This window comes from Ascidiella aspersa, chromosome 1, assembly GCF_963924565.1.
Source record: "Ascidiella aspersa chromosome 1, kaAscAspe10.2, whole genome shotgun sequence".
Lineage (NCBI taxonomy): Eukaryota > Metazoa > Chordata > Ascidiacea > Phlebobranchia > Ascidiidae > Ascidiella > Ascidiella aspersa.
The window spans coordinates 27,307,679-27,335,645 of NC_139447.1; the positions used below are offsets into that span (position 1 = coordinate 27,307,679).

The 27,967-nt window shown below is 41.5% G+C and overlaps 1 protein-coding gene across 1 annotated transcript; it reads right to left on the minus strand.

Annotated features, from left to right (window-relative positions):
• Positions 1 to 1,354: 1,354 nt before the first annotated feature.
• On the minus strand, positions 1,355 to 27,762 carry LOC146169199 (uncharacterized). Its single transcript, XM_083388963.1, has 11 exons — positions 26,029 to 27,762; positions 17,391 to 17,664; positions 15,673 to 16,910; positions 11,654 to 11,715; positions 11,411 to 11,522; positions 10,805 to 11,325; positions 10,346 to 10,451; positions 8,082 to 8,663; positions 4,953 to 5,145; positions 3,415 to 3,593; positions 1,355 to 2,874 (listed from the first exon to the last, which is right to left on the minus strand). Exons 2-11 carry the CDS (start codon positions 17,561 to 17,563, stop codon positions 2,555 to 2,557), a joined length of 3,486 nt encoding a protein of 1,161 aa, XP_083245089.1. The 5' UTR covers positions 17,564 to 17,664; positions 26,029 to 27,762; the 3' UTR covers positions 1,355 to 2,554.
• Positions 27,763 to 27,967: the final 205 nt, after the last annotated feature.

Below are 27,967 nucleotides of genomic sequence, written 5' to 3' on the forward strand. Positions count from 1 at the left end.
TATTTTATTTTAATTGTCAATACAGTAGACATAAACAATTGACGACGACGTGGCAAGCTGTACTGCCCAGTGACCCCTATACATACAAAGATGTATGTGCTTATGGTCCTTCTGTACAGCGTATTTAATCCTAATTGCTCACTAATCCTGTTACGTTACCGCGAAAATATCGTTTTTGTGAACGCGTAAAGTTGCTTACTGCGACTCATTGATTGGGTGGTTTATCAACGGCAGTGACGCAGCACACCGGTCACGAAACACAGTTCTATTAATACTAGATAAATCCTATTTTTCTCTTTTTTCCTCGCGAAATTTTCTTTTCTCCGCGCGAAAGTGCTTACTTCTACGTTGTAACTTTTTAACGTCATATTGTAGCAACAAGAGGGGTATGAGGCAAGAAATCTGTCGAGCCCAAGAGGCGGTACTATAAAAAGGGCTAAGAGATGCGCTTTAAACTATACCTCCACATTTCACTTTACCATAAAATCCCCGTAGAAATTAAAATAATTTGAAAGGTTGAACTATACGTTGAAATAATGCGCGCGGTCTATGACGTGTGAATTGAGGCATCAACCATGTTGAGACTTGTTATATCAAAGCTAGTTTAAATCATTGCTTGTCGCGCCATAGAACGTTTCCAGTGCGCAGGCAAGTAGCTAAATTATTTCTAAATGCAAAACATACGATTTTTAATAATTTTTACTTTCTCCTTCGGCTTAGCTCATTCATTTTACAAGTATTAAAAGATAAAGCAACTATAAGACCTATAAACTTCCAATTTTTCCAAAATACGAGGTATTTCAAAAGAAATGCCGATCTAAACCAAAAATTAGAGCTTGCGTCGCTCGCCAGGTGAGCAGTCAGTGATAAGAAAGATTATGAAACACTTATATAAACTGTTGCTACCGGGCATAGTAATATAAATAAAAAAACAGCTCCTCTGGTAATTTTAATTCTTGACCAAAGGCCCTGAAGGCCCTGACACCCTGACGAAGGCGGCTTGCATAGGTTGCCGAAACTTTGTTCAGGAATTAAAATTACCAGAGGAGCTGTTTTTTTTTTATTATGAAACACTTGTCAAGTAACTATTTGTTGTAAATGGTTAAATGTAAAAAGTGTACAATCAACAAACATCGATAAACAAACTAACAAAAACAAACTATAGTTTGTTTACCAATTCACTTTCCACAACTTTATATAGCTGTTTTGCTTAATCAATTTAGGATTATGGGTATTTACCTTAACTATATCATTTTTGATTTGTGTGCGACCGAGAATAGCTTAGAACAGAAGCGCACCGGATGTTGATTTTCATAAAGTTTATTTCCAATACAACGTTTTTTTACTGCGTAAATATACTGAGAGGGGTCGGACAAAAAGGGAAGTAGCATTAAAATACGCATACAAAACTGCATTTAGAAAATACACGCATACTGCACTCAGTGATGGAAAGTACGAACGGCGTTCTGCATCGACACACAGTAAACTTTACAGAGAAAAAGTAAACGAAAGGCCTACTACAATATAAGACCCAACTTAGAAAAAAAAAATAGTCAAGTCAGCAAGTAAGGGCGAAGTAACGAAACCGCAACTCTGCAAGGGAAGTATCACTCATGTCATGTCGCAAACTTTCAGCACGTGAAGTGTGCTCAGTTATTTCGAGCGTTTCGGACAGACAACAACAAATTTGCTTCTCTTGTTCATTTCGTGCCGTCGCTCAAATTTGAATTTGGTCCAACAAAAATTGCTTGGTATGAAAGTTAAAAAATGGAAAACTCGCGACGGAGCAACAGACGTATGGTATAGTGCTGAGCGTCGACAAAACAAAAATAAGCACAATTTAAACACAATTGAAGATAGAATCTGCGTTGGCATATCCAGGCGCATTCGTTGCACCCTTAAGTCGTTACGTGTAATAAAAATGAAAAAAAAGATGTTACTCAGTGTTTAACGAAGTCATGAAACAGCAGCTCATTTCTCATTGCTGTGCCAATAAGGGACAAAGGCAAAGCCGTGATATTCTCCCAAACATGCTGGTTTGCGACACGAGCTGACAAAGGTTATGTACCCCTGACTGGGAAGACGATGAGACGTGACCTTCGCGGGTGACCTTGGTATTGTAAGCGACCACGTGGGTGTAGCGTGTAATCGATTTTACTCGGTGGTTATTGCGATATGTGCGTGAAAGTATTTTTGCAGACATCGCTTTGTGTGTTTTTCGTAAACTTGGTTCAAATGTGCAACGCAATCTTTCGGTTAAATCGAAAACATTACACCTGGTCAGTGAGTGAAAGTTTGTGTGGGCGACATTGTCTAGACAGGATACGGAAAAAACTGTGTTTTGAGTTTGCGAGAGACGGCGCTTTGTCTATGAACATTTCATAAAGTTCCCTTCGGCGAAATAGTTTTTCCGTAGCCTTATTTCATGCATTTAGCGACAACAAAATAAACGCACAGCACAGCAAGGCACTGCGGGTGATATTACTCGCGCGAGTCAGGCCTGTCTTACAAAGTTGGCACCCGAACAAAAAACAAACGTGAAACAAGGGGTCTGCTAGTGCGACACCGCCAACTTGATCTGTTTTCCCAGAAGCACGTTGGCGCTGGGCAGCGCTAGAGGGCACACCGTTGTCGTTGGTGACGCAATAATCCAAGAAGATACTGGCGACTTTGACGTCGGGCTGACGATTGGTTTTATGTCTTGCGCCGAGGTGACTTGAAGAATTTCCGAATCATTCTGCGGCAAAACGACACTCGTTTCCTCGTCGACAGTGGCGGCGAGGACGTCGGGGTTGGGAGCGGGCTCGATTTTGAGCGGGACCAGAAGTGGGGACTTGGTGATCGGAATTGTCAGGCCGGTGGATTCGCAGAGGTCTGTGATAAAAAGCAGCTGCAGTTGAAACGTTTTCCGTTGACAAAAAAAAACGTTAAAATTTATATTTTTTACGCACTAAAAATTAATCAAACAACAATTTGATTATAGTTGTCACAAGGTAAAAGTATCCAACATAGCGCATGGGGTTCGTATATTGTTTTCAAAGTTATATTTCAGCAAACGCCCACGCTTTAACAATCTAGTGTTTACGGTTCGACATTTATTCGTCTGGTTACAACATACGCAGTTAGCAGACAGTGCTGTTTTATACGTTCGCTTATAATTGGGATATTAGACAAAAGGCTTCAAAAAAGCTGTTTAAATGCCGTTTATTCGGCTTGCGAAGCCCGGTGCCGCCTTCGCAAAGTTTCCAACGCACGAAGAATAAGCGTCCCTTTCTTAATTTCGCAAGGGGCGACCGACACCGGGTCGAGAGGCTTTCTGCTGACCGCTGCGAAACGGCGCACAAAGGCTAAAGCGGAAAGCGGCGTCGAGCAGCATCGTTTGCTCAGTGATTGTTGGCCTGCAGATGGGCTTACGGTGAACTGTTGTGCTGGTGTCGTCTGCTGACTGGTCGCCGCTGGCTCCGCTTGCAAGTTGCACCCCAGTTGTGTCGCTGGAAACGGCCGGTGCTTTCCAGCCGTGCGCGTTCGGGCCAAACTTGTACACCAGACGGCGTCCGTCCACTCGTTCCAGGATGCCGCGGTTGTAGTAGTACCTGTGCGTTTCCAAAAATGGTCGATGTAAGTTCACTGCGTCACTAAGTAGATATGCGTAGGGGTGGTGGATTCAACGGAACCCAATACTAAATGCATATGAACGAAAAATACGAACGACACTGAGGCAACTTATTTCTACCTTACTCTTTTTGATCAAATTTCCGTGGTTTATTCATTTGGTGTTTCTAATAAGGATTTACGTTAAAAAAATGTTATCATGAAAAAGCTGTTGCTTACTTGTTCTGTATATAGCGTGTTTTTAAACCTAGTTTTATATTTATGGTATTATATTTATGGATTTAACTGTTTTGGTCCCGATCAAGGGTTTTGCGGTGTTATATTATTGATAACGTATTGTTTTTACTGCGATTGGTAAGTTATTAATAACCTTTACTCATCGCGACTACACTTAGTTAGCACGTTTACACAATGGGCAACATCTAAACAAAGTGAAGGAATAGCACATTAAGTCATAAATCAAGCCCAAAATATACGAGTCGGGTTCCCCAAGTCGGCTGATCCATGGAGGCTCTAACTATTTTACAATAGGGTATAGCGAATGATGAACGACTTGTATCAAGAAAAAAGAAGCGCTCGGCTATGCAGAGCCAGGATAAACACTATACACAGCGGGAATTCGAAGACTGCATAGAGACGGCGACCCCTTTGCTAATGGGCTGCAGCATTGCAACAGCCAAGGCCCGAAAACAAAAACAAAGGCGTCGAGCGGCCTCGCAACCGAAAACCATCGCTCATAAGTGATATAGACACAATGGATAGCGGGAACTGGCCCTGGATGTTGATCCAATCCCGCTTCCGCCGCTTAGCAAGCGCGATTTCTTGAGACAAGCTTCTCGTTATATGCGCAGCGTTTTCGGGTCATGGCTTGAACTGAGCAGAGAGTTTCGAGTGCCCGGGTTTCGAACGACCGATGCCTTTCGTGCCGTGACTCTTTCGTAAGTTTCTTTTTTAGATTTACAAATCATAGCATTTGTCTTGGTGCGCATTGTATTGCATTTTAACTAAACCCATGGGAATTTGCAACATACTGTCTTATCCATTTGTTGTAGCTAATGAATCCATACCCACGTTGTCTTTGTCCTCTATTGGAAACCTTACAAGAATAGAGAGTATTGTACAAGACTTATTTTTGCTGAATTGTCTGCCTTCTATCGCCACGCTTTTGAATTTTGTGTTATAGAATTCTACGCGGAGGCGCCAACAATTAGACAAAAGCAAAAGTCAGGACGACGCCAAAACACTAGAAGCTGATTTTGCGTTAAACAAACGCATGCGACGACGGGGTTAAACGCTATATAGTCCAGTCGTACTCGGGGACTTTAGGCCCAATTACTCACCGCATGGCGCGGCTCAGTTTCTCGTAGGTCATCTTCGGGTTTCGCTTTTTCTCGCCCCACATGGAAGCCACCACGTCCGACTGCATGAAGCGGAAAACGCCCTGCTGCCGGTCCTCCCACTTGATGAGGGTGGGGCAGTGCTGCGGATCAAGCAGGATGTTGCGGATGAACTCCCACAGGTGCACCGCCTTGCCTGTCGAGCGGACAAAAACAGTAGGTAAGACGGCGCGCTTTTCGACTTTATGTCTTGCTGTTTTGAGAGTTCTCTTGGAATAATTTAAGCTGTATAGAGATTGGACGGTTTGAGGAAAACACCGCTGCTGGCTTTTCAATCTGCCTGTCAGAGGCCTATATGGTCAACCTGCATAGCCCCATTCAGTACAAGATAGGCAACGGAGCTTTAAATAAAAAACGCGTATATACTGATGCCCACGCGAAAAGCACGCTTTTGTTATACTGCTATTCGCCAACATAGTTAGGTTGCTCATTGGAAGAAAAATCATGTAACACATGGTGTGTACGGTTCATCTCCACCAATAAACCGAAGTTGTTAATGTCAAAAGAGTAGTAGGGGACCGTTACGTTATTAACATAACAATAGAACACCAAATTGGTGCGTATAGGAAGTGTAATATAATCGAAAACATACAGCCACTCGAAAGGTAACTTATATGTCTAACGAAAACTTAACCGTGAAACATACAGAAGTTCCGCAGCGAGTTTGCAACTTTACGCGGCGTTAATCACACAATATAGTCACAACCTTGTGACAGACCAACGATATCACAATAAAAGTGTGTGTCAGCGTATGCAAATAAGCGCAAGGAAAAGCGGTGATTTAGTTTGGACATTGCAATTGCGACTGTGCGTCTATATGTTTCTGCGCACAGCAGTTGCGCATGACTCATGCGCACGTCATAAATATCCTTCAGTTTAGAAAAGGTGAAGTCGGTTGAAAACGCAGTGCTGCACAATTCAAGTATTATTTGGCAAAAAAACAGGCAACAGTGCGAAACGTCTAAATTCTAAACTAAACGCACGATATTGACGTGTGCACAAACATATTTCAAGTACAGACCATTTTAATGCGTGCGTGGTGTGATGGGTCATCGTGAGAAAAAAAATATTTCTATACGTTTAGTGAGTTGCCTGTCCTATGCCGAAACCGAATGGTATCCAAAGTAAGATGATTCTAAATTAATTATACGAGTGATACACATGTTTTAATAATATGTCGCCAGTGATCACATTAACCACATCATTTTACATACATTTCGAACGATCAACATACAGCGCTTTCAACTAATCGGAAAGCCGCCTAAAATAAAATATAAAACGTTATGCTAAGCTACAGTTACAATGGTGCAATCCTCCTTAAATGTCACCGCTATAAAAATAACACTTCGCAAAGATTGAGATCACTCACAACATTTATATCAACAAGAAAGGCGCTATAACACTATGCGCAACCGGTAGCGACGTCAACGGAAGTCTTAAAAACGTCAAGAGTGGACTACAAACACGGGCGCAAACCAATTCGACCCCCCAAAAAAACCTTCCGCAAATTTGCTGTCGATATCACGTACCCGCGAAATAAAAGCGGACGTCAAAGAATGCGTAAATGACAAGTCGGAAATTTAGGCGTTATATATGACGTCAGCAATTTGGCCCCTTAAACAGGAAAAAGCGCATTAAACTTCCTATGTGTTTTTTTTCTGTCGTTGGTAATACTTATTTTTTGGGAATTGTGACTTTTGATCAAAACTCGCTTAAAAGTTAACATCTAGGTTAAAGAGGGCATACATATTTAAAAAAAAAATTACTTTTTTTTTCGTATCTTTATTATGTTATAAAACAAGTGTTTCGCTACAATAATATTTTAAAATATAGTGACATTACCGGCAGGGTTAAAATATTAAAAATATATGAGCTACAATTAAAATAACAAACAAAAATGAGCTCCAGTTTTCAGGACCAATGAGTTTATCATATTTTCATATTCTATTATGTTTTTCTTTTTTGATATAGCGCCCTATTTTTTTCATAGGTCAGCAAAACTAACATTTCGTGTGCAAAACCCGGTGAATTCTGAATTCTCACGAGGTCTGATTTCCCAGAGTGCGCGAAGTGGGTGATGACAATCATATATGTAATTAAAATTAGGAAAATTGGCATAAATGAACCCCATGCGAAAGGGTGAGTAAACTCACCGCTTAAAAATGGTTTTAAATAAGCGTAAAAAATGCAATCTTTTTGGCAAGGACTTTAACCCGTGAGCTTTCGTCGATAGCGTGCCAACTTTTGTAGCTTTAATTATTGACCACCAGTCACTGCACGTTTAGCAGCAGCAGCAGCAGCGCGTAGCTTATGTATTGTATTGTAAGTAATACAAGTAATGTCAATTATGTAATTTGAATTTAGCATTCCAATTTTATCGTTTTTTCGAACTGAATCTAAACCAGGAGACAGCTGACTCGATGAACCTTACGGTCTTTCGCTGTCTCCTGGGAACGTCAAATATTTCAAAACATTGTGATTTCGGCGATTCTCGTTTTTTGTTTTTGTTTTTTGACGTTCCAAATAAAATATTATCCTATCCTAGCAGACATTTTGGCCCGGTGAGGAACGGACACCAAATGTTAAAATTCGCCTAGTTTGGACGAAGATGAAAACCGCTGACACACAACAGTTGCAGGTCTCTACGCCAGTCCGGTTTCGTTCGACCTATTTTTTGGCAACATTTTGCGCGTATTTTTAGCGCGAACCCAATTGGGTTCGGGTGTTGCAACGTACTTGGTCAGCTGATGGTTACGGGGAGCCAGAAATAAAAAAAATGCAACGAGTGTAAAAAAGATGCATAATTTTGTCCTTTCAATGACTGTCGATCGAATTTATAGAATATTTAATGTGCTTTGTCTTGTTTGTATACACTGACCTAACAAAAGTAAATATTTAGGCGGTGAAGTTGGTGGAGAGAAATCACGTATGAACTAATTAAGTCAGAGTCAGTTTCTTTTTAAATCCTATATGCTCCTCACGAACTACCTTTTGTATTTCCGCCGCCCAAGTCATGCAATTGCTATCCGCTTACGGCAATATATGTGTAACACACCATTTTAAACCATATACCTTTTTCGGCCGTCATCTTGCGCACTTTGCAGCAGAGTTGTCCCTCGGTCATAAGGTTGCCGGTCACCACGCTCGCCTGCTTACGCTTGGCGTTGTGGCTCGACCTCGGCTTGCGTCGTCGGTAGGGGTTCGACGAGTCGTCCTGACGCAAGACCGACAGTCGCGGGGCGAACTGGCGGGAATTCGCTTCCAGTTCTGCGGCCGTCGACGCGTCGTCGCAATTAGGCGCCTTGAGCGAAACGGCGATCTGCCAGTTGCCGACTGCGTGTCTGTACTTGGGCTTGGAGGGGATCTGCTGCTGCTGCTGCTGCTGCTGTTGCTGTTGTTCTGGCTGAGGTGGACAGTCCACCATCAAATGCGCGTTATTTTGCAAGGGGGATTCCGCCCGCTCGCAGGTAACCGACGCAAAGTAATCGTTCTCGCTTTTAATGACCGGAAGTGCGACGTCATCGCTGCTCCCGATGACGTCAGCGATCGTCGCGTCCACCGCGGCTTGTTGTTTAAACTGCAAGGAAGAGAACCTGTCGCTCACCGAGTACGCTCGAACGGGTTCGGCCAGATCGAGGAGGTTGTGTGCCGGTTCTGAAACCAAAAAATGTGGTTAAAACCGCGTTATACTAAAAATGGTTATGTTTACTTAGCAATGAAGCATAGCCTGACGTGCGTGGTCCACGAAATATTGGCAAATAACATATTTTTTGGATACTGGTAATCGTTAAATGCTATAGGCAACAGAGCTTGACAAAAAAGGGGAGCAATTACCGTAACACCTCGAAACGTTTTTGAATTAAAAATATTGCTTGAACTTAACATATTATATGTGTACTACCAAGGTAACGTAGTACCGGATGCTTTGCTAACAACATACAACAAAGCAGTCTTAGTTGATGCAGAAACCAGAAGGAGTTAAATGAAGAAATGTGCTAGCCCTAAAATAAAAGTTTGATATCAGGTGTTGTGTTGTGAGGTGAATAAGCAAATTAAAATTCCAAAACCGATTTAGCCCTCTATAAAAATCGGTGATTTTATTTTCCAAGCAAGCATTCAACACCGAGTTATTTCACAAAACATAATGGCATCACCTGCTTAAGAATTGTAGCGGTGTGCGCACACGGGTAATCACACCTAAACTTCGATTGGTGAAACGAAAATACGTGATCACTGGCACAACCAATAAAAACCTCTACGTTTTGCAACTTTCGTTACCTTGCGACAACGTCAGTTTCCGAACAACGAAAAGCAAGGGTCGCTAAATGTTTACTGTTTATAGAGCGGACTGCGTGCGTGACATCCATCTGAACGGCGAAAGCTGACAGGTTAGCACGGCCGTAAAAATTCCCTCTTTCGCGCGAGCTCCGGAAGCACCGCTGTCCCCGAGTTACGTCGATGGATGCTGTTGCTGCTTTTTGCCGGGCTTAGGCTGGCTCTCGCGCCAAGAGAGGGTCGTGATGTGATGGCTCGCTACGAAACGCAACCGAACAATAACCGGGCGCAATCGAGGCGCTGAGGCTGAGGTGTTGTTTAGGTTTTTAGGCGACAGGAAGGACCCGTGACAGGCGAAGCTCGTCCGGACCATTTTTCACGTTTAAAAACGACGACGACGACGACGACGATTTCGGGAATCCCCGTTGGAAAAGTTTTCGCTCGCCCCACGTAACAACACAATCGGCCTGCTGACGGATTAGATATGAGGAACGTGCGGGGCGGGTCCGGTTTCGTTCTATGGTCATCGCTTGCACGTAAACACGGGAATTTGCAACGTGAGGCGTGCGGCAGACACAAGGATCAACCTGCCGGCCGAAGTATGCTACAGCAGCCTGGCGTAAAAGTCGCAAAATTCTAACTAAAACAACCGGCGAAAAAAAGTTTATAAATTCCTCGTGTTTTTTTCAAAAAAACAGTAACTTATTTCTTGATTGTCATAATCGTGTCAAGTTTATTCGAAGCAAAACTTATGAAATGGTCGATTGCACAATACGCAAATGAACATAAACAGTTAAAAGTTGAATTGGCAATTAAGATGTTTCTGGTAGCTTGTAAACTAAGTCAATTGTTTTTGATTCAATGTTTTTCCGTGCAAAAATGCTCAACACGAATAGAATCACAGCCAGTAGGCAGCTGACTAGATGACTTCAGTCTTTCGCTGCCCCTAGGACCTACAGACGCTTCTTTTCTTTTTCATTTTTTTTTTCTATGTATATACCGTTGTTTCGAAATAAATTTAAATCTCTGGTTCCACTGTCAGTATATCCACAAATATCTACCTGGACTTGGCGTATCAGCGTCGCTAGGGGGCGTGAAGACCTCCTGTAGAACACGACTGGCGTTGGTGTAAAATGCAGATGGACTTCCAGCCGCGTGGTAGAAAATCTAACAAAACAAACAAAAGGGTAACAAACTATCAAACAAAGGGGTTTTATTAAACGTCAAAAAGGCAAAGTACTGATTGCTGTTTAAAATCTAAAGAAATGTTGGCCCGCAAAACTAACTCGTATGTTGAATTCATTTACTATCGCTAAGGTTGGCATCCAAAATGTTTTGCGCTTTGATAATTGAGTTTATTTTTCAATATTTAGTATATCATTTGTGCCACTAAACAGCCTATAGTGAAAATCTAGTATCCACATATGTGTAAATCATTTTTACCGTATGGTAAGATCTTTATAGACATAGATTGATCTATATTGGGTAGCTAAAAACAAAACAAAGCTGCTGCCGCACACCTCTTGGTCGGAATGTGGGGTGGCACTCCGGTCGCCCACCGACATCGCGTCGCTATGGCAACTGTAGCTCCGCCACTCCCTCTTCACTCCAGTGACGTCATCGAGACCAAAATGCGTTCCTGACGGGGGAGAAGACTTAACGGGGGTCGAGCCCGGACTGTGAATGCCGCTGTCCGTATCCGAGAATGTCTGAACATTGCTAAACTGTTGCTCGCAGCTTGACGTCATTGAGTCATGACGTAGGGTCATCGTTGAACTATGTGACGTCATCGAATCGTAAGGTACTTGCTGATGGGTATTGGTCGTGTGGCCTTGGTAACAGTATTTGATTTGACTAAGGTCTGAATTAGGACTGCAATTGTTTATTTCATGGCGCCTGTCGAATGACTGGGGACGCGGAGTGATGTCACAATTACTGCTGCCCATGTCATTGACCATGTCGAAGAAAGACAGGCTGTTGTTCAGAACCTCCGTGACATCCTCATCACCCAATAACTTGCCGCCGTCGACGTTAAACAAATCTAAAACATCGAGCGGATTTTAGCGTTTAATATACATATTTATGTAAGAATCTCAAATTTCTTTATGTTAAAACGCTCTACTTACCTTCAAATATTAAGTTGGTCTCTAAATCGAAGATGGAAGATTTGCTACCAGGAAAAAATGACTGCTCCCAGTCTAATTGCTGCGTCATCTCTTCGGTGTTTGAAATATCCTGCTAAAATATAAAGTTGCTGTAATAATCTAATATGCCTTTGAACAACGTTTTTACTATAAATAAAAGATATTTTCGACAGTTTTTTCATACAAAAAACTTACTATCGCTTACAAAATAGTTAAACAACCCACCTTTGTATCTTTGTTGGGTTGGTCCTTTGAGTCTTTACAGACGTTTTTACTCTCTAAGAAATCTAAAGACAGAAAAAACATTGTTAAGGAAATATTTTGCTGCACAACGTAAATAGTTGACGTCACGAGACGTCACCAGGTGCCATCTTGCAAAAAATCAAAACACTGCAGGCAGAAGCAGAACCGTCGATCCTCACAGCCGTTCGCGCACGGCGCAAAGGCAAAGCCGCTTAACCGTTGTGAGCATTCGCCCACCATATCCTTTCTACAGGTTTGCTCTGGTACCCACGCGCTCCAAAGAAGCTATGTTTAAACGACGGCATTTGTTTTTGCGAGCCGGCCGCGGGCCAGGTATGGGGTGACTAGAGGGTGGCTGCGGGGCAGGGCCGCGTTTAAAATAATGCGACCGCTTCCGTTGCTCGGCGCGCGTTATTAATAAGCAAAACATGCATGTTTTCTTGGCGAACACAAACAATAGTATGCAAATGCGTTGCGCCGCCTGCACAAGGGGTGGAAAGACGGGGGACCAATGGCCTAGTTTATACCTCGACATTGGCATTTCTACACGAAATACAAAAATCTCAAACCTTCGCCGGTTGTTACGACGCGTTGAGCATTACTACTTCGACAACTTGTAACACAGATCTCCTAAAAGGATATTTTAAAAATGTATGATTTAACATCTACATCATATATATATGCCAGCCGAAAAATATAACGAAAAACTTCTGTTACTAAGCACTGTCAGTGGAACAATAGAGTAGCTGTAGCATTAAAACTAAACATCGCTATTTCACATTCTGTTATCCCGTTTGACCTATTGTATTCTTAAACTTTGCTAAAGTACTATAAAAGTTCGTAAACAAATGTGGTCCATATACTGCTACACTTAAAGAAAACTTAAAATATGCAAACACACATATCATCATTAATTTAAGTTGGCTTTTTTAGTGAATAAAATTACTACATAAAAAAAACCCTCGTTTACACAAATATTCAAGGACGCCATTGTACTACAAATATACAAAAAACGATACTTTGTTGCAACACAACTTGGTTGATGCGTATAAAAATTTAAAAATAAAATTCTAAGAAGCTTTGCGATAAAGTGAACGCTACTCTGCTGAAACTGATAATGACCGTTAAAACAAAAAAATAACACTAAACCATAAAAACTTCCAACAGCTGCAAGTATAACGTGATTTTAAATGAACCTAATCGCTTTCATTATCGGAATAGATCCTCATAATGCTAACACTTTCGCAATCATGACGCGTAACTACTCTCCGTGCGCCCATGTGCGACTATTTCGTTTTCTAGGACCTCGTCCGCGAAAAGCGTTGCAATTAAAACCAGCCTAGGCTCTCCCGGCTGGATCCGTGACTGAGCGTATTGTGAGCGACATTTTCGGTCGCGTCCTGACTCAATGGACGACCGGCGTCATCACATTGCTGCTGCTTATGTGAAAAAAGAAGAAGGCTCTCTTCTGTTGGAAGGCAAAACAGTGGTTTGTTTATTCGCCAGAGACAACGGGATTTTGCGACACGTTGTTATTTAGTTGATTTTAAGTGTGCATTGGATCACTTTTAAAAGACCGGTTCCGTTTTACATATTTGCTTTACAAATCAATAGTTTAAGCGGCAATCGCATCGCCCTAACGAATTATTTACACCTAAATAAGTATATAAATATTTATCCATTTAAAAAAATAAAATAAAATAAAATCTGAAATACAACCTTATTATAAAAGCCAGTAAATATTACTTTGACTCTATGTCTTAAACTCAAGTCAAGCAACTCCTAATATGCAAGCGACTTAACAGACCAAAAGTATGATATAAAATATTGCGTTGCCAACCGATCGTTTGTAATATTTGAAGCAGCTACTGCAGTTAAAGAAAGTCTTGACCCTATGCCATTACTGTTTTAGGAACACTTGCACCTGGACTGAATAACGTGCTTGTATAGCTATATGGACCACGGCCCCATACGGGGTCAAGCTTGTACGGATTAATCTTGCAACGATGAACAACTTTTTAAAGTGAAACTTCGTAAACATGCCTTTGTACGCGTACAGTTAAAATGAGCACGACAAGCTAGTGGAGAAACATCCGACGCCCCTTAAAACGCATTGCAACATGTTCAAGTTTCAATTGATGTATGGTACAAGTTTCACTTGGCGGAGTCGCTTTTTGCCGCGAAAACGAAAGTAATGCAGACGGCGATATTTGTCATGTGTATCATCCCTGCAACTACGTAACACCTCTTGAATGATATATTATTATGGTATTATTGTCGCATAGCAAGGTTGTTTAATATAGTTTACTAAACCAAATCTTGAGTTAATTTGGCCGGGTCCCTCTCCCACATAAAGTAATCAATATTACGTGTCTCAATGGTTGCTTAGTCGGAAATAAATAAGGAACGTATAGAACAAAAAATCATCTTTTCGGTAATAGAAACTGACACGAATGATTTTAAGCCACTGTAAGTCTATGTCAACAACGAAATGTTAACTAAATTAAGTCTAATTTGCGCGAGCGAACTTATCATAAAACAAAACAATGCACAGATACCCTCGATTTATGGTGAAATAACACATGCACAAAATGCCTGACAATGCACCGGAACCTATAGCCGATGCACGGCCGATGGGCGGCTTTATTGGTTGCACACACAAGACAAGAAAAGAACGTCCATAGACCGGGTAACTGCTCCTGTCATGTACTAATTTACGCATCCGCATAGGCTTGTAGGTACGACAAAGTTCTATTTAGCTTAAAAAGTGACATATCGTCCACCGACCCTATATGCAGCAGGGGGAATTTCGCAGGGACAAAGGAGGTGCTACCGCGCGCGTGTTTTTTGTTCATCATTTATGGTTCGCGACGGAGATGGCCTTACTCACAACCTAAAACGTAACGTACGCTGAAAGTTTAACTATTTTTTCGCCTAAGCTAAATTACAATCTAAACGGCGTATCAAAAGGCAGGTGACACAGTGGCCATTGAAATAAATAAAATACCAAGCTAACGACATTTTAATGTTTAAAGGGAAAAGCTTTGGTTAACAATTTGGAATATCACGTGAATATTCAAGAAAACGATGGCGTTCAAAAGTAAGGTAAAGGTCACAAAGAACTCAACTATAGGCCAAACGTACACCTAACTTATTTTTATATGTTTGCGATAGATAGGTCAGATTTTTAGCTGAACAAAAATTAGTTTAAAAAAGCGATAAAATAAAATGTTTTTCAATTAATAAACATTACTTTAGTGCTAGTTGGGCATAAATAATAAGTTACGTTTCCTATATAAACAATTGTGCTGCTACATTTTTACACAAGTTCATTCAGCAATTCAGGTTGATAAGGGTTGTTTGGCAAAGCGAAACACATTCATCGAAACGTGTAAGGCGCCACGTCATTGCGTGACACAACACACTTGCGCCTGCATAACCCAACAAGTTGTTGCACAATGTCTTCTATTTGCCGTTGGGTGAACTGCACCGCGTTGCGTTACATACCACAACCGATTGCAAATATAGCAACACCGTGAAATCACATTAGCATTCGTGTATGGTATAGGTGAGCTGGCTGTAACGGGCCTGATGCAGAACTTCGACCTGCACAAACTAAGAGAGCCTTTTTGTATACCGGGTAAAGGCTTGCAATAAATTGGCGATGATCCATTGCTCGTAAACACCCATAGAAATGTCCGATACTTATTTTTATTTCGATACCCGATGTTGTTAAAGAACAATACTTTAAAGCTGGTAAACTGTGTTATTGTTAGTAAACAATTTTTTTGCAAAACAATTACCTTTCGAATTGGAAAACGTTCAGTTAGATTGCAAACCTTTGCTGAAAGTTTAAATTAATTAGGTTTTGGATCAGCACCGATACCACGCTCGTATCGGGCGAGTACTAACATTTAGCACCGGTATCGGCTAAGATCCAATATTATCGGATATCCCTAATCCAGACAATTTAATTACCCAAAAAACATCAGATTACTTACCGTCGCAGACAAAGCGCTTCCAGCTTTCGTCCCGGTCAGAAAAGCTGGCGAGAACGGACGAAGAGCGCTTCGAGCCCGCTTTCAGATCGCAGCCGCCTCTGCTCGCGCATGTGAACGCGTTGGAGGAAGCGCTCAAGATTGGATCTCGACTCTCAATGAGTTCGTCGTCGGACTCGCAAGGAAGAGTTCGTACCCGCGATACGTCAGCGGCCATCGAATCGCCGGGGATGTCGCCCGCTTCTTTCAAGTCGCAATCGCTCAGAAAGGGGTCCGAGTCGGGCGGGAGGATGGCGTCGGATGTACCGCCACCGCCGCCGCAGCAGTCCAAAGTTTCGCGGATCGTTTCCGCCGAGGCGAGGTCGCGCGACGCCAGGTCGGAAAGCGCTTGCGTGAGCGGCAGTGCGTGGCTCGACAGCGCCGTCGCGTGATCAACAGTGGACTCGGGCAGCTTAGCATCAGCATCAGCAGCAGAAGTGTTGGGAGTTATAGCGACAGTGGCAGTAGTGGAAGCAGTAACGGTGGTTGGTCTGGTCTGAGTGGAGCTTTTCCTTACTTGCGGTTTACGAACGGTCACGCTGACAGTCTTGCACGGCGGCTGGGACGGGGGCGGCGAGGGGCGCTTCTGCTGCTTCTTTTGCTGTCCTTTGGCCGGTTCGAAATTGGTGTGGTGCCACTTGAGCGGCGTCGATCCCTTGCCGCGTGACCACGGCGAACGCAACACGAGGGCGCCGTTGCGCGGCAGCTGCTTGGCCACCCGCTTTACGGCAGCTTCGGTGCGGCTGCCTCCACGCAACACCGACTTCACAGTCACGTTACATGTCTTCAGCAGCTGAGCGAACTCCTTGGGCGTGAGCGTGGTCCGGCTCGGCGGACTTTCCCCGCCGGCCTTTGGCGATAAAACGGTGACCACGCGCGGCCTCTTTTCCGCTCGCGGGCCTTTATTAGTATTGTCACTTGGTCGTTGGGCTTCTAACGCCGTGGCGCAATCCGAAGGTTGCCGCGCGTCGGCTTCAGTACCCAGGTCGGTTTTCCCGAGCACAGTGTCGTGCGGGTGACTGGCCACGCCGGTTTGAGTTAAGTCAATGGTGGGTATGGCACTGACAGGTTTGCAGTCCTCGTCGCTACTTTGCTTCTGCTGATGCTGGGCAAAAGTGCTGGCCAAGCCGTTCAGCTTGCTGGTGATGTCACCGTCCAGCGCCTTCTGCTTCAGCGAGGCGATTATTTTATCCAGCGGCTTCCTGTGATCGAAAGCGGACTCTTATTGTTCGAAGCGTGGGCTATTGTTGGTGCCTTGATGACGGGTTGTTTAGTATGTCCTATGCTGTGCCAGCGTACTTTCGTTGGGTAGCTATATTTTAATTACAAACAATGCAAAACTTTAAACGCGTTGATTATATATTTCTTTCGAAATAAAAGCATTTATTTAACTGACCCGCACCACTAGTAACTCATTACAATACTATTAAGGGGCTATCTAGAGAAGGGGTGAACAATGAATAAAAATAGACTAAAGTCGGGCTTTTTAGTGGAGTGTCTGAACGTTGCTTAATTACGCAAGTTAATTTCATTTTATTTTCCGACATTACATATAGCAGAAAACTTTGCCCATTACAGAACGAAATGTAACAAGTTAAATCTACTGAAAAAAATTATGAAACCACTTCTACCGCAGATTAGCAAACAAACTAGCAAAGAATTGTAGTAAGTTCTCAACTCACTGAACGAATTTCGATGTCTCGTCTTTTGTCACAAAACACCGCTTGACGTTGTTTTCCCGCTGGTCGAAAGAAACGACGATCGGCTCCGAAAGGTCGAACATCTTCCTTTTTGTGATGTAATCGTGATCCGAGCGCCCGTGAGTGATCATGTGATTGTACTGAACGGCAGTCATCGCGGAATGTAAAGTGTGCAGAAAACGCTACGTACCGCCACCAAGCGGTCAAGTTACTTTAGGTACATGTCCGTTAGGTGACGCAAATGCATTTGCATAGTCTAAAAATAAAAGGTCGGTAAAAAACAAAAAAGTCGTTACTGATGAGGTTACACTATCTTGGTAAAGGGTTTTACTCGAAAACTTGACTCAAACTTTGTCACTTAAAATCATGCGTGGCTAAATAAGTATGACGGATGAATTCATGTGCTTTGCAAAGAAATATACTTTCTACGTAAAAAAATTTCTACAACAGGCAGTAAAATGACAATGAAATTTCGACTTGTCTAGTTCTACATCTTATTAACAACAAAACTTTATCAGCTGTAAGAGTTACATACCTAAAAGTCTTTCAAATAAGTAACAATGCGAAACCTAATATTGTGCAATATCAGACAAACCAAATTGTATACAATATGTAGGTTTTAACAAACAAATAGTTAACTTTACGGTAGTCACAGTATTAACAACGGTTGCGATTAAAAAAGTGGCATTTTGAATGTATTGTTGTTAATGTCTGGTATTTAACTGCAAAACAAAATTCGGTGCGTAAAAGAACACTAGTCAGTTGCACCCAGGATTCCCTAAAGCTCTAAAGTCTATGAGCCGGTACGCCCGAATTAGTCTAAAATTACAGTCTGCGTTTGATCGTTCTCGATTTTGCCTTCTATTCTGACCTATCGTTCGGCTATGTTGGTCGTCGGTCTTGGCTCCCATGCTAACTGACTGAGCACACCCAATATCTGGCAAATATTGACTGGTCGAAGGTCTCAAATACCTCGTTTTGTCGCATGTGTGTGGAATGGTGGGTGTGACCAAATAAGCTCATTGGTTTATGTTGCTACTGTCTCGTATAAAATCAAATCCTTTAAACTGTACACATATGTGCACAGTCGGAATGAATAGATAAGAAAAGCTGATCACAACAGTATCTGAAAATCGTTTTGAATGCTGTCCATTTTGCAGACCTGCCAATTAATCGCTTCGTTTACTTCTTAATATGACAAGGAGTTGTGTAAACTATGACAAATTTCGACTTACGCCGATAAGTGGACTTATGTGCGCTTTGTTGCCATTCGATCGTAATATCCCGGTGGAATAAACGCCAAGTGCTTCTCCTTTATATGTCTGGCTACGAATCACGAATCATATGTATTAACGGTGGTACCACAACTTAAAAAGTTTTTTTACAAATGGACTTTATGAGGGAGAAACGTTCGAAACGATCGAATGAGTCACCCAAGCGACTTCACGTTGATTTCCATGTGCCTTCAAGCAATACAGAGCGTAATACCGGCTGGTAACGCTCCTTCAAGCAGCCTAACGATCAATTTAAAATACAACCATCGTTCCCCAATTACACCAGATTTCTACTAAATAAAGAAACTCGCGATTGCATGATTGAGTTATAGCATAAGGCGGGGGAAACCTGAAAATGCCTGCTGTGGACTGGAGTCTGATGGCATTTGAATGATTTAAACTAACACGTGGCGAAAAAAAGTTTCTACAGTTATACTATTAGGTCGAGTACAATACAGTTATAGTACACTTAACAAGCTGAGGTATGCTTGGTACTACGTTCCATGCTTACAAGCGTGTAACCGTTCCAAACCGTTGCATTTACCCCAAAAATGTAGGAACAAATGTTTTGTGCGTAAATAACTGATATAACTGACATTTTGCTATTACCAAATGTGGAAAACCGAAATGAATTAAATTACAAGTTGCTAATTAATAATCCTGTATGACGTGTATGAGTTTTGTTGCTACGCAATTACAGCGTCATGAATAGAAACACTGTCGCAAATTCGAAATCAATCGTAAATCTTGGAAACATTTTTATGTTACTGGGCATACGAAATGCAAATGATTAATAATAATTGATACATCAAGCAGAATGTCACGAGTTTCACTTTGACTTTTTTCCTTGAATCATTCAACGGCAAAATAAACTTTCGTTTTATTCCAATTTAGTAGCCTTACATGTGTGGTTTGTATTTCTGAGTCCTTGGATTGTTGTGAATTTATAATTTGCGTTAGTTGATGTTTGTTTTAACGGTTCCAAACTGTGAAACAAAGACTTTCGTTTTGCGGAACCGCTAGATTATTTATAAAACCATAACTAGCTTGAAAGTAGTGTTGCGAAAAAGACGAAAGTAGTATTGCGAAAAAGACAGCCATATATGGCGAAATTCATAAACAATATAGCAAGGCCTATGGTATTTCCACTTAACTACCTCCTGTTTGTGTACCACAGTTGACCATGAACAAAGTAGTTGCAAAAAATAAAGGAAACTTACCACATGTATTTTGATCATAATCTACGTGAATATTTAACCACCAATTTTAAAAATATATATATTTATGTACCTTGAACGTTAACGAAATTGTTGGGACTTTTAATTTATTCACACAAGAAATACAAACTTTAGGTAGGTATTCGACTGTTACAGCATAACAAAGTACAAAATATAATGAAGACATTTTACCGGAACTGTACGTTTATGTAGTGAACGGCATTGTTTTTTCATATACGACAGAACAGGGTAAACTATAGAAAGCAACGTATCTCTCTTTACAAGGCTTACTTGCTTGTTCGTTCTTACAATTTAAATGTCTTTTAAAAATAAAGAGTTATTCGAAACGTTCAAAATGCTACCTACTTCTGTATGGGCTTAGATATTGTTATTCCGTCTTACGGCAACATTCAACCATTATGCTCCTAAATGTCTTTTGTTTAAAAACTTTCGACTTATATTTGGCGCTGTGTGAACTTTGCAGAATCTAACGCCACAGGTTCAAATATCAGTTTGTTTCATAGATTAGTCAACCACGTTTGCAATGATACACTTGTTGTTCCATTTAGAAGCAGAATAGCGTACAACACAAAAACCGGCAAACGGGGGAAAGCACCGAATGGCCGGTGACGTAGTGCGGGGCGTGTTTCTCATTTCAAAAACATCCCTTTCCGACTCGTTTCCCGTTTTTTGCGCGCGCCACTCCAAAAGGACGTGACGAGGTTTTGACTCGACCAAAAAACTTGCCGGAATCGCGTAAATGGCTTATCGAGGAAAGAAGCTCCGGTCACAATTTACGGTGAACGTAACACAACCTTACCGATTTGGTTCTTGATGTTTTTTTTCATTTGCACTCGCCATGTTTACGGAATATCGTTTTCCAGTCGACTTTAAAATACAAGTAAATATACTTTTATTTCTAGTTGTTACGAATAGCATCATAGTATGAGAAACGTTGTTCGACCAAGGAAATTAACATTTAATGACATCACACGAAGTATCAAAACTAGAGGTTAGCCTAAAATCTGACGAACCAAATGGTTTAAACACAGGTTTACTGCAGAAACTGACGTAGAACAATGTATAAGTTAAAACAGTAGCTCATAAAAATATGCGTCAAATTTAAATTAAAAAAACTCAGATAAAACGTTTAATACGGTACAGGCGCAAAATAGTTTGTTTGTTTGTTTGTTAAAATGGTTATTTTGTTTGCCTAACAGCATATATAATAGTAACTTTGCTCACAAACTTTCACCTTAGTCTTTGTCCAAGCTAAATAGCACATATAAAAACAAGATTACTACTAATAAAACCAATCTCACACCTATATTGCAAACGTTATATGACGGAATATTTTGTAAAACGGATTTTGTTTAGTTCCATATTCAGTATTCTGATCGATTCTTCCCAAACGTGATTATGGGGTCGTTCTCCACGCAAATGCCAGGCCATTTTCGCTCGATAGGTGAGTTTAAGAAGTATTGATTGCATTATCTACTCGTACAACCTCGGATAAGTTGAAATCCACCTGTAAGCATAACGGCTACAGGTTTGCGTTTACAGTTGAGTGATACGTTCTGAGGCACGCCCAAAAAGCAAACCCTAACCTTCGACAAAGTCAAATTACACCACAGGATTTCATAATTTGAACAAATAACGCTTATTTTAAGTCAACACGGAAATCAGTTGTTATCTTGAAAAACGAGCTTGCTACCTTAGTGTGGCTAAAACATAAATATGCAACATTTTACAGTGAAAAACCTAGCCTTGGATGAACGTTTTTTCTCACACACATTCCGCCTTCATGGCGTTACAGTTGGTGCACATTCCAGCAATATTCACAAACGGAAGGCTTGTGCTTGTGCGAATATTTACCCACAGAGGCAAATTGCTACATCCTGGGTAACTTATGTTGAACCATAAAAAGGGTGCCAAAATGTGGAGTGAGCATAGCCAAAACTAATATTGCAGGTAGTCAATTTCGTTTAAGTAATATGGATATTGTTGAAACATACACTATTACTTATCCACAGTCAAGTGAATGTTTTCAACAAACAATGATCGGTATATAAACCCGCATTAGTACTATCACAAACCCTGAAATCCAAGTGTTTATTTCTAATTAAATCGCTTTTTATTTGATAACTTTACTCGACCTTATTAACGTCCATCGTAGGTGTTTAGTGGCTACTGATCAACGGAAGTAAAGCAATCGTCTATGCAGAGTGAAAATTAGCATAGAAGATATATGAAAATTAGCCGTAGAAGTTACTGTATATAGTAAACTGAAAATAAAGATGGTAGATTATAAAGAGCATATACAGCATGACACTACGCCGATCCTACGACATTCTTTTAACACAGGGAGGCAAATAGTTTACCGCGAATAAACGGTTGGCAGAAATATTGTAAATAACCTCATGGCCAGCATATAACCGAATTGACTTCATCCTTCGGGTAAAGAAAAACGAAATCAAACAAAAGTTTCACCAACATGAAAACCTAATGTCGCCTCCTGACGACCTACGCTTCCCCACAGTAGCCGATTTGTTGCTGCCGTGTGCTGCGTAACGAAGCTGATTCACAGCAAAGCGTGATGTGACGGTGACGCGCCGGAACACTAGAGGAACAACGTTAGATAAGCTTCTTCGCCACTAGAAATGGACAGTCTTTTTTAACGCCGAACCGTTACGAAAAAAGCCAGTCAAGAATCCGAATCGCGTTATCCGCCGTGGATTTGGTCTTGCAAACGGGTTCGGGCATTTTCTATGCACAAACTCGACGTAGAGCAAGCTCAGTCCACGTCGCTATACATCAACGGGCAGCAAGTCGGGGAACGGAAGCAGCACCAGCGTTATAGCGAGCCTACGCTGTCGGGCGCATTTCTATGCCATCGTGCTTTCTATATACAGTACTGACACCGCTTAACTTTGCTCTGTACAGCATCCGCGGTTTGGATTTGAAGTCACGCCGTTGTGGGACCTCGAAAGGAAATCCACACTCGGCGCCCGATACGGCTATTAAAGCGCCGGCACCGCCAGATCTCCCTGCTTCCTATTATTCTGTAAATACATCGCTTCCTATCGCACACGCACACAATACTACACACTCTATGTCCACCCATACATACACGTTTCGCATTCATTGGAGACCTTAAGAAACCGGCCGCAATGGGTTAAGGCCGCTACCGGTGTGTGAGCGTTGAAGTATGACAGCCGCGTAAGTTTGCACTCTTTGAGCTCCGTTCAGTTTACAGCGCATGCAGCACGCCTCATGCGCGACCGGTGGCTTGCGCTGTAGATAGCAGAAGGATTAAGTATTTTGCTTGGTGCACTATAAACCTACCACCGTTTCTCACCGCATAGAATGGAGCTTGTTGACTTCTTTGTGAACCAATTTATTCGAATTTCGACATTCCATCCTCATGATGCGCGACTATACGAACAATGATAAGTTGATAACAATTCTTCTAACCAATAGTCATACAGTAAACAGAGTTTAAAAACTTCCAATTTTAGAAGATACATCGATTGTAAGACAGTAAGATCCTTAACCGATGCTCAACGAACAGAAAAGAAATATTTTACGCAACAGATGGAAGCAAATGTCGGTAATGACTTGACGGTTAAAAGCATTCTGGCGGCCAACTGCGTCTGCTGTTACTCTTTTACGAGGCAACTTGGCAACAAAATTCGAGCGGAATTCATAAGCCTGGAAGAACAATAGAACTGCAGAAACACACAGTGCCAATAAACACGAGTTAAATCTATGCCACTTAGACATCCACATAATTATACGCTGACGTGCGTTTAAGATCCTATACCGCGTTTTCTCTGTTCTTGCTCCTTAAACATTGTCGACTGACATGTTATTACGCGAAAAAAGTTGTTCCACGTACATTTTAAAACTCTGCACAGTGATAATAAAGAGGTAATAAACGCGTAACGCACAGCAGCAGAGAGCTCACGCACCAACACTCAGTATATAGTGTGCCGGCGTGCCTTGCATGCGCCCGCTTTGCCGGCCTACGCAAATGAACCAGGAAAACCTATTTAAATAGATGATCTGTTTCGGCTATTATTCTTTCCACAGGACACTAAGTTCAGCGGGCGCAAAGCTAAAACACAAAAGGCGAGCAAATAAAGATCGTCGGTCACAAGCTCGAACTAAAAACTATACATGACCGTCAATGACGTGCGACGCTGACCCGACCCTCTAAAAACACAAATGACTATCGCATAACGGTTTAGGCTACGCAGAACCTGCATTCGCGGATAACTTACGGCCGACACAAGTGATTGAGGGACATTTGTCGGCACGACAATTATAACGTGACTCCTGAGTCACTTCAAATCGGAAACTGATTCATTTTCACCTGCCCCCTCGTGCGCACTGCGAAAAACATGCCGACACGTAAAAGCCCTGTTCAGCACAAAATCGGGAACGGCGGGACTAAATGAACCGGTATACCCAACAAATAAATTCGTTTTTTTCAATGCCTTGCATTTTTTGGAAAACCGGGCCATCGTTTTATTCTTTCCTTCTCGGATAACCACGCTAGCATTTGGCTGCAACAAGGAAGCTAAAAATCCGACGCGTTGGCTTGCTGACTGATAATGCAGTTAATACAGGCGTAAATACCACCATACTCCGGAACCGCCATAATGACGGAAAGTTGCTACAAGTAAGCCATCACTCCTAAGAAGGCGACCATTCTTGGTCGCTACAAATATTCATCTTCGAAACCTGGCGCGATAAGAGGCACAGTTTACTTGCGTACATTGGGCTAACATCTTACGTCATTTGCCTTTAAGCCTTGCACGTTTTGCCAGCGTTGCCAAAGATTAAGTCAGTCGAGTTGGCGACCAGTAGTACCACTGCTGATCGACTTATGGTAGAGGAAAGGTAATACCACTACTGTTTTTCAGTATATCTTATGTGCTTGTGTTATGAAGTCTAACTGTGTGGCACTGGTTCACAGAACTCACTGGAAGTCGGATATGCCTTGTTTATGTGTCACCACCCGACACCCGTGTGCTGAAAAACCTACTATACGGGCTTGTAAAGTTTCTCACAGTTGCAGCTCTTACCGATGGTCGACTTCACAGAAATAGCTTTCTCGAGACCGTGATATGACTGTATTGAGATCCGGAATTGCAATTTCGATCAACTTGGCCTAAAGTTCTGACCAATAACACGGCTATAAGGGTCTGCTGCGACACAAACGCCAGGCGGTTTCTCACTAAATCATAACATCAAATATAGGGTAAGAGCAATTTGTGTTTAAAAGCGCATTTAACTCTACGAACGCTAACGTTGGTGAATATTTTTGGCTTCCAAACCCCTATGCCAAAATTCTGAGAAACCCAGAAAATCACCACGCGTTTCAGATGCAAATAGCGATTGTTCTGGATTATAAGAATTTTATCAGTAAAATATTTCCTGTGACACTGGATAAAGGTGTACAACAATAAATAATATTGCCATTAACGTATTTCATATGTCAATATCAGTACATTTGGTACACTGTCTGCTACAGAATAGAACGGTTTCTGCACCCTTTTTGTGACAAATAGGATCTTCAAATTCTAACAAATATAAGGTTAAATATACAAGTACATTATTTACCTCATGCCTACATCTAGCTCAGCACAACTTTTTTTAGCATACGAACGGAGTTATAAAAAGTTGGCGGCAAACCAAGAAAAAATATACAAAAAACGACAATAGGCAAATGGACAATTTTTAAAGGCAGCAAGAGCGAAGCACAGCAAATAGACAATGTTTAAAGGCAGCGAAGCACAGTTTTATGAAGCTTAAAGTAAACCTTTCCATATCTTTTTAAAGTTTGCATCTTATATGGTCTTCCTAAAACGTTTCAAGCCACTTAAATCGTGGAAATCGCCTCGGTTCCAACTTGCGAAGGCGGGGGACATCGAGAAATTTCACTTGCATTCGGAAAATAATATTAGGGGCGATTAAACCTAACATAGTTTTTTTCAAATTCTTTATTCGCAAGAAAGTCATAAAGTTACACGGTTGATTGCATATGGTCAAAATGCGTAACTTGGTGTAGCTTACGTTTTTCGTTTGTATTCTGTTACTCGTTTTTAAACTATTATACATTACCTTTGTGAAATGTTGCGGAGCACTGAGCTAGATTCGCTACGTGGACATCTCAGTTTATATATATATATTGCATATAACTGTAGACATTTTCTGGTGACTTTTTTAATTATTTAGTTAACCCAAACAAAAGGCTATCGATCTGGCAACAAAAGCAAATAGGTTTTACTGCAGCCTATGCCTGAACCAAACGACCAATTGCCTTTAAAGTTGGTTAATGAAGAAAACGTGCTGTACTGTTTACAGCTCGCGTATCCGCTTCCGCCAGCGCTGCTTCTAAGCATCGACAGCTTGCCCCGAACGACATTACGTCATAGGGCCGACGCGCTGAACCGGTGCAAGTGGAGCTGTTATTGTTTTTCGAGTCAAACCTCTTGTTCGTAGTGCTGGTATATGGTGTGTCGGGTTTAACTGTCTTTCTTGTTGGCCATATTATATCGCACAGCACATCAAGTGACCAAGCGGTCAAATTTGTTGTCTGATAGACCCAATATAAGAGTATGCGCCAAGTTGTGTAGTTTTGTTATGACTTTATGTAACGTTTTTATGAGGACAACTAAATGGCGATTGAAAGCTATTCTGTATAGCAATACAGTTGAAAACAACTTTTTGTTCTACTAATATCGCGAGAATTTGGCGCGGTTGAACACATGTCACAACTCACAAGGTATACAAGGCCAACAAACCATCGCTAATTAGTAGTTGTATACTTCACTCTAAACACGGTTAAGATACAATTGTAAACGAGAAGGCATGCGTATGTATAATAATATAATCTGCTGGCACTGAAGTTAAACACCACACGAAGGAATAAAACACGTCACTTGCAATCCAAAACTCTATTCGCTGGTAAAACTGCGTCTTGCTTTATTGGTCATCTTCGCTATACAGCTTTGACAAGGAAACAATAATTAACCGCATTTGCATGTCAGCTCGAGGTGATAAAGGCCCTAGACATGACTGCCGCGTTCACTGTTGTCTGGTAAAAAAAACGCAAACGAAATGTGATCTGGTTGTGCTGTTGTATTTTCTTCTACGTATGCACTAAGAAGCAACGTACTGGGTTTCTGTATAAAGTTTTTCAACATGACAAATATACGGACTAAGTGTCTATAATTTGTGTGCCGTGTCCTAACGCTAAACTTCCGTTATTCAAATATGTTTAAGTCGACCGACTCGAATTGACACAAAGGGACAAAAAGTCGATCCATATAATCTGCTTTAGTATACCAATTATTGTCATTATTATCAGGGTTGGACTTATCTACGTATAAAACCTAAGTCAAACTAAGCCATGCTCCCTAAATATATTTGTGAAATGTTCATGTCTTTCTAAACGACACATTAGTTAAGTACTGCCAGGATATCAGTAGACCCTGAGCAAATCGCCTGTAACAGGTAGTAGTTAAATATGGCCCCGCTTGAATGTATAACTTAATCCGAAAGATAACAATGTTGATGAGTTAAACAAGCTTGGCGATTTGCACGATTCAAATGGTTATTTTGTTTATAAATGCAAATATAATCCTAGTCAAAACAAATCTAAGCGGGATTAGAATTTTGAATAGACTTGCGAACAACACCTTTAGTCACATCGAGCATTTGACAGCAGAGATTGCAATCTAGAACAGTCAAGCCTGCTGTACGACGCCGGGTGCACTACACAACATCAATTATTTAACTTTCTCACCTGACGGCTAATCTTTCTGACTAAAACAAAACCTGATTTCTAGTCGCTAAAAGGCTTTACTATGTCGCTACCAGCACTAGGCAGCAGACATCTCCAAAATACGCATATCCAATTGACTACTTGAGTATGACGTAATCGCCGACTCGGGACTTACACGGGCAATTTCTCCGGTTGCCCGTCTGGTTGATTTTGAGTCACGCCTTGAACTAAACATGCTTTACGCCTGTGTTATGCCACAAGTAAACCGTGTAG

Bases quoted from the DNA above. Each gene is read 5' to 3' on its own strand.
- LOC146169199 (XM_083388963.1), bottom strand. From the start codon at position 17,563: ATGACTGCCGTTCAGTACAATCACATGATCACTCACGGGCGCTCGGAT. The intron at 5,146-8,081 runs GTATATGGTTTA...TCCGCTCGACAG, and splicing joins CAAGATGACGGCCGAAAAAG to GCAAGGCGGTGCACCTGTGG. The intron at 3,594-4,952 runs GTGAGTAATTGG...GGAAACGCACAG, and splicing joins AAACTGAGCCGCGCCATGCG to GTACTACTACAACCGCGGCA.